Raw genomic sequence first — 14,925 nt, 5'->3', positions numbered from 1 at the left:
AGCAAAATTTTCATTTTGTAGCACTCGATTCACTGCAAATCTCAAGGGAAAAAAAATTAGGGCAGCTACACACTAGTGGTGCGAAGACTGAGGACACAGCGTAGCTTTGGCGTTCCCCTCCTCATCACCCTCACTCTCTTTTCCATCCCTTGCTATACTATACAAGACTATGCTATGCTTCACCATCTTCCCTCCTCATCACCCCCCACATCCCTACACATCCACACTTCCCTTTCCCATCCCTTGCTATACTATGCCATACAAGGCTACCCTATACTTCACACTCTTCCCTCCTCCTCACAATCACAGACTTATCTTTCTCTCTTTCTCTCTCTTTCTGTGTGTTTCTCTCCGTATTTCTTTTCTCTCTCTATCTTTTATTCTCTTTCTATCTTTCTCTCATTCTCTCGCCCATAGCAACGTAATCATATGGCTCCCAAGAATGCTTGTTCTCTTAGTGTGCCTGGATTGCTGAGTGGTTACAACGCTGAACCTCGGACCGTGGGTACCCGGGTTCGAATCCCACCTCACCAAGAAATTTTTATTTTATTTTATTTACTTATTCTCCTCCTCCTTCTCTCCAGTTATCTTCTTATATTTTCCTTCCTACAACGTGCTGCTAGGCGACGCACGGTGACGTCATCTCGGCGATGAAAGGCGCAGTTTCTGCGAACGCTGCCGAAACTAGCTCAAGCTGGGCCTTCCGACAGTGGGCCTTTTGATGCCAGGGCTGTCAGCAACGGGCCTGCTATTGACAGTTGCGATATTAAGACGAAATATCGGCTGCGCCGACCAGGAGAAAAGCCTTTATTAATCAGATCAAATTTTTAAAAAAGGCAAGAAAAAAATTCATATCTTTCAACACTCATGGTGTCGAAAGAAACAGGACTTTGTTTTTTTTTGTTTTTTTTTTAATGACAAGCAGATGGATAAAGTGTTTTAGAAGTGTAGGCGTGTTCCCACCATTCGCGTTGCTCTTGTATGGACGAAAATTCCATGTTGTTTTATATATGTCTTGCCAGGTTTCCCCGATTTCATTCCGAAATGTCCAGAAACAGAAGTGACAGCCATTTTAGCGGCACTCGTGTAGTTGCTACTCAACATTGCCTTAATTACATGCTGTGTGCCACTTGAAATGAGCTAGGGGTAGCGTTTCTGGAACAGATGACGTCAGCCGATGAATCGCAGCCACACTTGATCGTCGCCGATTGGCCTAGAAGTCATGAGGCTCTTCGGAGAGCGCGTTTTGCTTTCGAGCCGACTTGCGTAACAGAAGCGGCATCGGCACCGTGTATGACGTCATGGCTTAATTAATCAGGACGCATGTGCAAGCACTGTTTCATTTGAGGAATAATCTTTGGTCCATGGTTGTAACTTTGGTGGCCTCAAGATCATGCTTCACATACTCTGACGCGCCAGCAGAGCATTTTCGGGTGATAGACACTGCCAAACCCAAGGCTCTGGTGCAGTTTGGTGCAATTTGCGTCGATTTTATCAGGATGGCGCAGTAAATCCAATTTGGCGCACTTTGGAGCATTTGGCGCAGGAGTGGAATTACTGCTAACACCACGTCACAGCTCCTTTAAAGCTCAATGCGCACTTGTAAACTCGACTTGCTGCGCAACCAGCAGGAATGAAGGAGGGAGACAGGAAAGAGCGCAGTTTTTTTTTTTTTTGTTTCTCCTTCATTCCTGCTGGTTGCGCAGCAAGTCGAGTTTACAAGTATGAACCAACTAGTCTGCAAAGAAGTTTTGCTCAATGCGCAGCAGAGTCTTAGAATCTGGATGCTAACACAAGGCAGTTACATCACCTTTGTGCGACTTATTTACACTGTGGTGAATTCCCTCACTCGTATTGCTGATGCATGCATTGCTAACAATAGCAAAAATGGTCATTCGTGGTACGTTATCCCTCTCAATTTGCACAAACATATTCATGCACTTTGCTGGCTGCTTTCCATTTCAACAATAAGCATCTTATTTTCATAGCTTAATCAAGGCTGTTGTAACCATTGTATGGCCAAAACGTTTGCGATGGAGCCCCTACCAGCATGCTTCAGTGCGTTAAGTATAGCACAAAACAAAATGATAATCATTATTGCAAAATGAGCACTGCAGATGAATTTAAACCAACTGCTCTTAAACTAGAATAAGACGTGCAGTGCAATGGTGTTCCTTACAGATGACATGTAGCATATTCGAGGCTTTCATGTTTTACAACATGCACTTGTGATGCTACAAGTAACTAAAATAAATGCACTGAATTAACCAATTAGTATGAATTGTTGCCACACAAGAACGTCATTAAAAAGGACCAAGATGTTTCCCGATAGTGAAGGTGAAGCCTGAAGGAGAAGTGAGCAACTATGAAATGTACAAGCCCACAACATAGTATGAACACGAAAGCATCAATGCAGTTGTGCATTCTTGCATGCTAATGCAGCAGAACACAGGCTAGCAGAACACATGCAATATTCAACAACCATGGTAACTAAAGGTACACAGCGGTGGTCCAGCTAGTTTAAGATTTGGAACAACTTTTGGAGCAGGAAAAAGGCCGTTTTGGAGCAGATTTTGGAGCAGAAGGAACTGTGTTTTGGCATGGGTTTGGAGCTGAGAAATTGCGTGTTGGTGCAGGTATGGAGCACACAAAATGGGGTTTAGGATCATTTGGAGCAGTACAGTATTATAACTTTTTCGTGCGTATTCTTATTTGTGTACAAACTGTACATGCTGCTGTAATGTAAACAAGGAGACAATACCAACAGTCACAGAGCCGCCATTAATCAGGCTCTTAACATGAAAGAGCGACATATGCTGGCTTCACTACAATATACAAGATGTGTGTGGCCCATACGGTTTCTGCAAGTGAAAGGTGTCAAAGTATCATTGCAAACAGAAAAATCAAGTTAACAAGAAAAGCAGCAGCCTACCTATTCATTAAAAAAAAGACAAAGGAAAGAAGTTGTTGCGAACGAGAACTTTCTGCTGCGACTGCCTGCATGCACAGTACATTTTATTATCGCCCGAACTTCCTATGTTTCATACTCTATCGTGCTCAATACGTAGTTTTCATGCGGGAGCACCTGTACATGCTGGCACTGAATGCTGTTCATGCATCACAAACCCACAGAGGCTATCGAAATGGTTCACTACAATACATACATGGGCTTAGCATTACAATTGGTGTACCAAAGAACTTTGCGCAGTGCAGGTGACATGCCTCATTAAAAAGCCTTTTTTTTTTTTAAATATCAAACAAGCTTTTCCACATCAGAACCCTAATCTGAGTGAAGACATCACTTACACAGCGCAGTGAAAAAAGCAGTAGCCACATGGCCAGCGTGGCTACATTACAGTACGCATAGAACATCTGTTTACATATTAGTATCGCTAGTTCCTCACAAAACAGATGAGCTTCCAGATAAAATGCCAAATTGTCAACAATGGAAGCCAAACCCACATATGGTGGCACCGATACTTTGGTTAGGCCGAATGTAATAAGAAAAAACGCACTGGTGAAAAGAGCTAGGTGGAACAGTGTCCAATGGATATATCATACCTTGAAGAATAGGTTAAGAGAACTCAGGCTACTAACCTAAATGCAACTTCCCTCTAAAGCTGCCCTGAACAGAATGCTCAGCTTGGTGGTCATGTTATGTGTTTTGGAGCAGCTCAGCTGCAGTTTGAAGCTTTTTTAGAGGTTTAGTGCAGCCTGGTGCAGCAGGCCGCAAACAGAGCGCTTTGGAGTAACTGTCACCGCTCTATCCACATCAAAGCTCAGTCATTACTAAGATAAAAATTCTAGCTGTGCTTCAGGTTTGACACGAACATGCAATAATGATAATCATCGTTGAAGAATGCTGTCTGATGGAAGAAGCATTCCTGAAAACAATACTGAACACCTGGCCCACTGGTCACAAGCCGTACAATGACAATGTCTCACCAAGAGCTGGACACGCACTGCTAATTACACCATTCTTTCCTTTTGTAATCCATGTCTTTCCACATTCCACAAGTGATAAAGAGCTCGGAACCCTGTTACCTATTATTTCAGAATATGTAGCAGTTTTACCCTTTGGTTGGTAGTCAGTGCGCTTCCTTTTCTTATGCTTTCTTTAAGTGCTGGTTCAGTTGAAAAGATTACAAAGTATAGACACCTGTTAGCTGCACCTTCATTTGATGACTACAGTATGTGACCCACAGGTTTTTAGGGTCTGTTTGCAACCCAAAGTTAAAAAAATATATAGAGAGCTACTAATACGGCCTAAAGAAAAATGAGTTAACAAAGCATGAAAAGAAATGGCTTTGGAACAGAACTGTAACATTATCCCAGCCCTGATGCAAATTACAAGAACCCAAGCAAACACAGTACTAGTACTAAAGATGCATAAAGTACTGTGTATGATAATGTTTCTCTCTTCCTTTCCGGTTTTGCTTACATCATGCTGTAGCATAGCAGTACAATGTATTTAATAGCTCACCTTGTAATACTCTCAAGCATTCAAAATGGCCACAAAATAAAAAGAACACTGCACCCAGAAAACTTGGCAAAATATTCAAGGGTTCCTCAGCAGGTCACATTGCATGTTTTGGTCATACACCAGAAGTTTTAAAGCGCTGTCTAGAGGATGTTTCCCAGAAAGAGTTTTTCAAATTGGTTCACTATTGAAGTAGATAGAACAAATTGAAATGTCCCATTATATGCCACCAATAGGCGAGCATCACTGCCAACAGAGACACTCATTTGACTGGATTAGCACCTCCCAGAGGCACTCCTCTGCTGAGGGACAGCATCGCACTCGGCCTCCCTTTGTTTTTCTCTCTCTCTTTTACAGCAAGGTGCACTTCCAGTATTAGCAGTGCACATTTTACATTGAACAAATAGGGCACATAACCACTTAAAGTGAACCTTGTAAGGTGGAAGGGCGTACAGCTTATGCGTACGGCTTACGCATACAGCGTACGGCTTGGGCTGTTTGTTTTTACGTGATGCAGCAGTTTCATACCCTGCAAACATGATTGCCATCACATGACATATGCTACATGCCTGTTTGTTTGCCATGCCAAATGTGGTGAGGCATCTCTATAGCACAAAAAAAAAAAAAATCACTCACCAAATCCAGTTGGTTCATGAGTGCTTCGAGACGAACAGAGGCATCTAGCCCCTTCTTTTGGATGTAGAAGTGGTGGACACTGTATATCTGTGACACATACACAGCATAATGTTTGCCTACTTCCAGGTGGTCCGGCCGTGCATAGGGGTTGTTGGCCATGAAAAGTGGAGGGCTCTTGACCCGTCCCATGTTAGGCGACGTCAGTGCTGTCATAATCATTTGTTCCAGTTCATCAACTTCAGAAGAGTCTGGAGAACCAGTGTTTTCAGCTATTTCAACATACTCAGCTATATCTGAATTTTTCAATGCTTCAATACCACTCATTGCCTTGAGAGTACTGGTTAGTGGGGCACATTTCTTCACTTGAGTGGTTTCGTTTGCTGTGGGAGCTTGGTCTGCTCGAGCACTTTTATTTTTTTCAGGTGGCCTTGTTGGTCCAACCACTTCCATAGGAACAGTTTCCCTGGTTCCCTTTGGCAGTTGACTCTTGAGCAGAAACTGCCCTGTGAACAAGCAGCAAAAATAATACTATCAACAAATTGCTCAGCAATGACGTTGGCAGCTTACAAGGAAAGCTAAAGGCATGCAATGAGTGTTATCATGTTAGATAATGCGAACAATAAATCAGGCTTTTGGACACTAGCATTCAACTCTAGTGTTACCGTTTCTTTATCACTAGAGATGTGCTAATTTTTGGTGCACTTATGTTCTAAATTTCAAAGTCTACACTTCACACTACCACGTGCAGCCTGCCATTAACAGCAAATGTTGCATAGAGGATCACTACATGTGGCTGCCATGCCAAGCCCCATCTTAATTGAACATGTAATGGCAGTGAGCATAAAAGGGTCACTCAACTGTCTCCACTGCGAATTTTGTGTAATCACCGAGAATTGTAAACGTGCCACCTAGGAGGCATTGCAGAGGCCAACACAGCAGAATTTGTCAATGACAGAGTCCAGAGGGGCGTGCACCCTAGCTGTTGGGAGACACTAGTGTATTATTGAGAGTAATACGAGCTGGAACACAGACTTTGTGTTTAAACGATAACTTGTAATGTACCGATACGATTGCAGCGTATTGAATTGGCAGATACCTCTCAGCTTGGGCATTTAGTGTAATGAACACTTTTGCAATTGCCAACTGAGTTTTGCTGCTATGACCTTTAAAAGTGTTTCACACACACACACACACACACACACACACACACACACACACACACACACACACACACACACACACACACACACACACACACACACACACACACACACACACACACACACACACACACACACACACACACACACACACACACACACACACACACACACACACACACACACACACACACACACACACACACACACACACACACACACACACACACACACACACACACACACACACACACACACACACACACACACACACACACACACACACACACACACACACACACACACACACACACACACCACACACACACACACACACACACACACACACACACACACACACACACACACACACACACACACACACACACACACACACACACACACACACACACACACACACACACACACACACACACACACACACACACACACACACACACACCGGGTGTCCCACCTATCTTTAGCCAAGGGTTAAAAAATACAATACATATTAGAGGCAGGTGAGTGAAATGAGTTGCATATATTGTGCTGACAGTCACCTTGCACACTACAGACCATTTTTTGTTTTGTAATTATTTAACTTGTTAATTAGGATTAGTTAACTATATTGCTAATTGACTTTGGGCAAGAAATGCAACTTGCAAAGTTCGAGAGCGTCTTCAGAAACCCCCACTGCATTATTTGCAATGAAGAAAGTCTCACATATACCGTTTTTTCCAAGCTGCAAAGAAAGCCCGCGAATTACAAAAAAAAAAAAAAAAACCACGTGACTAGCGCATTCGTGCGCAGCGAAGGTGCTGCTCTCAGCCGTGGTTTGAGCGAACGAAATTAGCTGTGGCCGCCACTCGCCGGCTTCGTTGCAGCGGTAGGCCGATAAGTTGGTGGTGGTGTATTGGCCCGTTGCCAGCCAGTTGGCGCGCGTGATGGTGCAAGTGGTAGCGAGCATGTGATGTGTTTATTGTACCTATTACTTGTCTGTTTATCTTGTTCAATATGTAGTTCTTCATTGTTTCCCTAACGTTCCAGAGTGACCCAAGTTTTTTCTTTCAGCATGACATGCAAACAAGTGCGACATCCATGCTTAACTCCTTACAGAGGCCCAACGTGTTGAATTCTTTAACTGTACCACCCAACTTATCATCACAAGGTTGAGAGGACCAGTGACAGAAAGGAGCCTTGTGATATTTCCTGGGCATTACGAAAGGTTTCAGGTTGTTTTAAGCTAGAGTTATCAAGTGTGCAGCCTATCAGGAAATGACCGTAAGTCCACGATTTATCTACCATAGGCCTGGAAATCTCACCACATCAAGATGCAAATGTAATTTTGGCTTGTACATGTAGTTCATAGTCTATGCCACTGTGCCAACTGGATAGGTGCTAGAGTGCTGCTTGTGAGGTATTACTTTTAAGAGATATTTTACTTAATAGTTTCTCATTTGCATTTCTTTCGAACATGATAGTAAGCCACGAGCCATATTGACACATAGTATTTACAGCAATGTGCCAGAACAGGGCAGATGTGTTCAGGGCTCAAATGTGGGCAATGTCAGCATACAGCTGCCTTTTTTTTCTTTAGGACAGCCTACATGAAGGGTGAGTGCAGAGTAAATATAAAGGGAATATCCAAAAATATAAAAAGCAAGAAACACTCAAATATCTACTGTTGCATCTTTACATTAAATGACATGCTCAAGAAACAAATGTCAATGAAGTTAGTGCACACCTTCGCCCAGGTCCTCGAATGTCAGGTAAGATCCCGTTGCGAGTAAAGTAACAAATGCATGAGTTGAGAGCCCACACTTTTCAAGGTCAATTGTCTTCCCTGTGACTTTTTGGAACGCCTGAAGAAGCTGAAGAACAGTCAGCCCTTGTGGCCCACTCAACCTGCAATAGAATATTGCAACTGAAGCATTCCTATTCAAGTTAACTAAGTACATTCATTACTGCTAATAATGACATGCTGCACTTCTCATTTACTTATTTCTTCATCTTTAATTTGCAGAAACTGTACTAAAAGTGCCACTAATTTGTAGTTAGAAACAAACCGCAAGATTACACACACAAAAATGGCACTTCCTTAGCTGTAACTGAAAAGAAATTTAATTCACCATTTCAGCTGCAGAACATCGTGCTGGGAGTGCCAGCTCCATTGGTATTTGGCTCCATAAACTCACTTTCCTTTATTATTTTCCACAATTTTTCTATTTAAAGACGAAACCTTGCACTGCATTCTGGATGAGAGATGCACTGCATTCTCTATGAGAGATGCAGCCGTGGCGCTCTAAATTTATCTGTTTTGTTTGGACTTGATATGTACAGATGTGCGTTCTTGTCGACTACTGACCAACGATATCCATGTAATTGCAACAAGCTAGGTAGACTTCATTTATACGCTTCATGTGGCTAAATGCAGCCATTAACAAGCAAATATTGCAGGAAGGATCGCTTAACTGCACAAGGTAATGGGCACGCAGGTCACATTTACATGTGACTTGTAGTACAAGCAAACTTTTTCTACCACATACAAAATAAGAATGCGTCTGGGCAACCTTTGTGGGCCACTGTCGTTTTATGATGCAGGTTTTTAGACATAACAGTGTTTCCAGTATTTCAAAAACCATTCTGCAGCACAAGTGACTTGCAAGATTTATGTACAAAGAAATTTTTGTGAATCTAACGTTCGTGTCATGTCAGGATGCTGTAGTGCATAGAGCCTGTCTTTCCATTATTGCAAGTCCCTTGCTAAAATATCACATTCTTCAAGCTAAAAGGCAACACTCCAAACCATAAACACCAAAGGCCACACACTCACATGGAAGTGATGCCTGCTTCACTTGCATGGCTGCTATGTTCTGTGGTGCTGCCAAACACCTGGTATACTACTGCCACAGCATTCATGACGCATTCACTTTTCTTGAATTACTGCTTATATTGGAAATTTTTTGCTTTTCCATTCACTCTGTTAAAATAAGTGTTTACTGTGCATAGTGTTTGAAACAGTATGCCAGGTGCCGCCTCACAGAATTGAGGAGAAAATGAAATAACAAGCAGATGACTGTCAACTGAGAACAGAGAGCGAAGATGAAACTGCACTTCCGCATCTTTTTAACCCTTTGAGTGTTTTTGCTGTATATGTACGGTAGCGGTTTTCTGTCCCGCAAGATCTTTGCATTACGGTTACGTTTTCGACCCTCCGCTTCAAATTTCGCGCCGTAATGACGATGCATGCTCACTAGGAGGTGCTGATACCTCCTAGGACCTACAAGAAGCTTATGACATGATTGTGCTACCTTCTTGCGGAGATAAACGAAACTTATTTCGAGCTTCAACGCCTCGTGCGGCCTGCGGCAACGCCGATGGGCAAAGCCCTTTCGTGGTTGATTTTTATTTTAGGGGCGAAGCTCCTCTTAGTCTAACCTTGTCACGCGTCCGGCGTAAGGCGTAACCGGCAGTATACTACGACCCATCACCGATCCTTTGCAAACTGCCCACTACTTCGTCTTTGCAAACATCCCACTACGATCCATCACCGATCCATCACTTCACCGACCATAAAGCCGTTATAATGAAGGGGGAACGGAAACTGCGTCTAGCTACCACTTACGATTAATAAAATTTCTTGTATAAATATACACAGTGTTTGTCACGTCTTTGATGATGTACTGGGCTATCGCTTTGATTACTGCTGGGCGAAACCACTGAAGATTTCACAGTGTAACCATGATTGCTTCAGGAGCTTCACCCAAGCTCTTCATCATTCACCCGTGGATATGCTGTGAATTTTTTATCGGCACTCCCTTGCAGGGGCCGCAGAAGTTGATTTCCATCTCTATTGGCACTGCCCTTAGCTTGTTTATCACCGGCACTCACAAGGTATTCTCGCTCTCCTTGTTTAACGAGTTTACTCTGCTCAAGGCAGGTGCACGCAGAGATGCCGTGCGTGTGCCAACACAACTTGCCACTCCAACAGAACTAACACACATTTTATGTATGCCGACTGCGACAAGGTGCTGTGCGTAGACCTGTGTTTCAAGGAATAGCATGCTCTGAACTACTATTGAACATTTTGCAGTTCTGAGTGATGCTGACACCAAATTACTGCTGATTTTTTAAACAATTTTTTCCAGGCTTTACCCATTTTGTACATTCAAAATCTGCAATTAAGTAATTTCCCCATCTGGGAAAGTATTTTTCAAAAATTTCGACACTCAAAGGGTTAAGATTGCAAACATCCATGATTTTCATTTAAAGTCGAACTAACTTATAACGATACCGGTTTGAACAATATATCGGTTATAACAATGAGAAGCTGCTGCACCATCAATTTTTGTATGTTTTCTACGATGAAACAACCCGCTTACAGCAATGCCCGCATGCTGCATTATTGGTTATAACAATGAATTCTATCTGTTGGGTGTCCGTGCTGAATGGTAATAATGCGAAATTGTTGAAAAGAAAGAAGAAAACGAGATATTAAAGCTGCTGACCCCCCCCCCCCCCCAACATCCCAAGCGCCCCTTCAGAGTAGATATGTTTCACTGCATAGCGTTATGGCATTGTGGCAAAGCTGACTTTTGAAATCGGCTACAGTGTGGGAGTGACAGTGGCTTCTGTTAATGCACCTTCGGACATGCAATCTGACTGAAAAATTGAGACTTGGAGAGTTTCAGCAGCCGAAATTTGAGACATTGTCATACAGTGGCTTGTGGCGGTCCCATGACAGCGTCCGAATTTTCAAGCGTGTCCGAAAAATCGGCAGCTTCGTTATCCTTATCACCAATGTCTGTTGGCATGTCCGATCTGGTATTATAGTTTTCTCACAGCAGCTTGCCGTCCCCCTATACTGGTTTTTTTTTCGTGCAACCCGTCTATAGCAATTATCGGTTATAACAATGAAATTTTCGTGGCACTTGAGAACTGCTATAAGTGGGTTCGACTGTATTTAATTCAAAATTAGTAATACTAATGGTATTACTGAGCATGTTCTCATCACCTTAAAATAAGTGAATGTGTCTACCTCATCTGTCGTTCTTGTTCCTGCGCTCTCAGTTCTTTGAACAACTATGAATTACCAAATTGCCAACCTATCCATTTCGCTGCAAGCAAATGCCTGCTGGGCCCATTGCAGCTGCTCGCTACGAAACTGCTGACAACATTGCAAAGGAGAGAGCAAGGTTGTCCTTGTTTTTTCTTTAATCTGTTTATGATGCAAGATTGTAAATTCCCTGTTACACATTGTCTACATTTTCTTAATTTGTTCAACTGTTTCAGGGGTATGGATTCTAACTCTTGTTCCTCAAAGTTCGCTAAAGTGACAACAAATTGACTACATTCTCACAGTGAACCAAAGTAGAATATATTTCAGCCAAATTTTTCTGTGCCTTCATTTGTATCAATGCAGGAGGATGGAAAGCTGGGCAAATTGGAATGGATCCAAACCCTTGTTATCTTAAGTCTACATCTATACTTCATGCTGTGATTTCAAGATATACTCCCTGTTTTCTAGTTTGAAATGAAGTACCCATGTATCACACTGAAACAAACATACCACAGAGAAAGAGGCAGGTTGTACGGCTGTAATGAACTGTCAAAATTGGCAATAATATTTGCGTGCAGAGTGAGCACATTCTACTGCAAGCATAAACTGTCCAGCCCTCCTACAGAGTGCAACACAGTCCTGCTTTGTTCTAAATGGAGACAAATGTTCTGGTGAATTCTAAATGGAGACATGCTGTATTTACAACAATTCCAACTCATATTTTGCTTTCCCACTTTCACCTCTATTGCTACTAGTTGCAGATAAATGTATAACAACCTGCATGCATGTACACAAACAAACAGTGCAAAAACAATGAAAATCATCTACCAGGAAAATGCAGTCATTAGGACTTGAACTAGATAAGCTGCGACATTTTTTTTTTACTCTGTCTCTATTATTTCTTCAGACACGCAGAAATGTCTGCAAAAAGTAGTGGGCATATGTAAAAGAGCACAAAAGTAAAATGTGCACCTGGGACTATCACGTCTGCACTGTCTTTCCACTAACATTTTGACACAAGATTTGACAGCAGCTGAACACAGCAAGCAAAAAAAATGTAGTTTTTATGTGCACTCAACAAGAAAGTGTGCTTGAAGTGGGTGCATCATCTTCATATAAACTCTATCAGCTGGCCAGTGTATGCTCCAGTCATAATGAAAAGGTAGCAGGTTCCCAAGACATGGAATCAGTTATGAAACAATTTCAGCAACATATAGCAGGGAACGAAGACGCACAGGGTAGGTTTCAATTCCAAGGGCTACTCGATTAAAGGGGTCGTTTAAAGAAAACGAAGCTGCCCGCTTATAATTTTCACTGCTTAAGCAGGCATTGGGCATGCCAATTCCTAAATATTTCGATGCAATATTCAGTCTATCTTCAATAATGCACATTTGAAATCCTAGCCTTCATGCACTCCTAAAACAACAATGTGGCACCGCCGGCTGGCATAGGCACTAGCCAATGACGTCTTAAGACACTTGAAGTTGTAAGCATATTGTTAACCTTTGTTTGCTCTAAAATAGATTTATATGAAAGCTAGGAAGTAAAAGAATAATGCCGCAGTTTTTTTAGATCACGGTACTGTTCAAAGCACAAAAGCCAACTCCGTTCTAACCACGGTGGACGAATATGAGAGGTGTGTCAACGGCGCCTACCCCAGCATGCCAGTGTAGTGTGTGCTTCTAGCAGTTTCAGACAGACGGTGTGCTCTTCTGGGGAACATCGGTTCGGCGCGATCCATGTGGTCAAACGCAGTGAATGCTCATTTTGTATAGAAATAAAATCATCTTTGCATGTATTAGCACGTGGTGTACCCGGTCTTTTGTCATCTTTTGGGCAGAAAAGAACCAGTACTTTTCCCGACACGACTTGGACCCGGCCGTGCAACATGGGACAAACATCTTTTGCCCATCACAGGTTTACAAAACGATTCATGCCACAAGAAACCATGCAAAAGCAACACACATGCGCCAACTCAAAGCGCAGAAGTACTTGCAACTGCATTCGACGTGCGCGGACGATGCCCCGTCCCCCACATACAGTGCCACCCAACGGTGGTTGGCTGAAACGCAAGCAAGTGGTCGACGTATTCTCAGCACAATGAAGCGCCGCCATTGAGCAACCTCTCATATTACTCCACTGTGCTTCTAAAATACGACACTGCAGCTCGGGAAGGTTGGCCATTTTAAAATTGCATGGTTTGTGTGCGTGACGTCATTAAGGCGCTGCAGTCGAAGTGGTATGATGCTCCGAACCTCGTTCACCTATGGCTCAATAGGCTTCGCTGTGTCACCATGTTTTGTCGATGACAAATTTTTTATTGGCTGACTAAGATGACGTGAGCTGTAGAGTTGAGGGGAATGCGCACTGGGGAATCAAAATTCTGCTTTTATAGTTATTAAATCAACCCAGACGATAAAACGAATCAAGGTATATTGTTGAATGGACAGCCAGGATTCCGAATACACACGTCATTCAAAACTTCCAGAAAATGTTTCACAACCCTTTAATTGGCAACATGCTATGGATGTGAGAAAATTCAGCTTGCCCACAACTTCAACAAAAGACAAACAGTATCGTAATCACTCCACAAAAATGCCTAAAGCAATCAATATTATCATGACGGAGCATTAGTACCTGAGGATTACAGGCAAATGTAGGACAATTTCAGTCACTATAAGGACATTCTAATACTAACCCACTGATGTAACACCTCATTTACATTTGTTGCACTAGCACTGATAGTAATAATACTACATCACTGCATTGAGTTGATAGCAGAAAATACCACATGTATACTTTGATTCTTGTAAAATAAAATTTCTTGACTTTTCCTGTAATAACACAACATGTGGTCCAAAGGTTTTGTTTCCGCTCTGCTCCATGCCATCCACCCCATCGCATTTTGGTAGCTGCTGTATTGCAAAACCTTCTAAAATTGGTACGTCTTGTCATCAAAATCTGCACAAGCTTTCTTATGGCAATAAAAAACGCTTTCAGTGCTGTTTTGAATTTGTTCCTGAATCACATTTTGTTCGAGAAAGCTGCAGCTCTGGCTCTTGAGCACTGTTTTACTCACTAAAGGCAGTAAAGGGCAATGATGACGCATGGACCATGAAGGGAAATTTAAATGGCAATCAAGGAATGTGACCCCTTTACTGAAGAATCAAGTCTTGCTTCCCATGAAACAAATGTTGTCAAGTTTCTGGAATGATATTTTAACAGTGCACATTGGCTAAACATTAATTTCCCTTCAACTTAACTTCATTATGAGTAGTAATATAAGTTTTGTCAGAACATTCAGGTGGTTCACTATTAAAGATTCACCTAAAGAATTAGTTTTCACCAACGAAGTTAATCCTTCACAGATACTGTCTAGCCACACACAAAACATCCTGCTGCTTTCAGGTGAATTGCATATGCAGTTAAATCTCAATACAGTGAACTTCAATATAATAAATTATTTTACTTTTTATAACTTCATGTCCAAGAACACCATATATTTTTACTTTCAATATAATGAAGCATGATTATCAGCAATATCAATATAACCAAGTTTCACTGCTGCTGCAAAAGAAGACCCAGAATAA

The 14,925-nt window shown here is 42.2% G+C and overlaps 1 protein-coding gene across 1 annotated transcript in view; it reads right to left on the bottom strand.

Annotated features, from left to right (window-relative positions):
* Positions 1–14,925, bottom strand: part of LOC119396079 (uncharacterized) — a 101,088-nt gene that overhangs the window by 47,535 nt on the left and 38,628 nt on the right. Inside the window, exons 7-8 of the mRNA XM_037663164.2 lie at positions 8,021–8,181; positions 5,117–5,619 (exon numbers count right to left, since the gene is read on the bottom strand). Of these exons, the coding sequence (XP_037519092.1) occupies positions 5,117–5,619; positions 8,021–8,181 (664 nt within the window). The remainder of the gene's footprint in view (positions 1–5,116; positions 5,620–8,020; positions 8,182–14,925) is intronic.

Source organism: Rhipicephalus sanguineus, chromosome 1, assembly GCF_013339695.2.
Source record: "Rhipicephalus sanguineus isolate Rsan-2018 chromosome 1, BIME_Rsan_1.4, whole genome shotgun sequence".
Lineage (NCBI taxonomy): Eukaryota > Metazoa > Arthropoda > Arachnida > Ixodida > Ixodidae > Rhipicephalus > Rhipicephalus sanguineus.
This window is presented reverse-complemented; position numbering and strand designations above follow the sequence as displayed.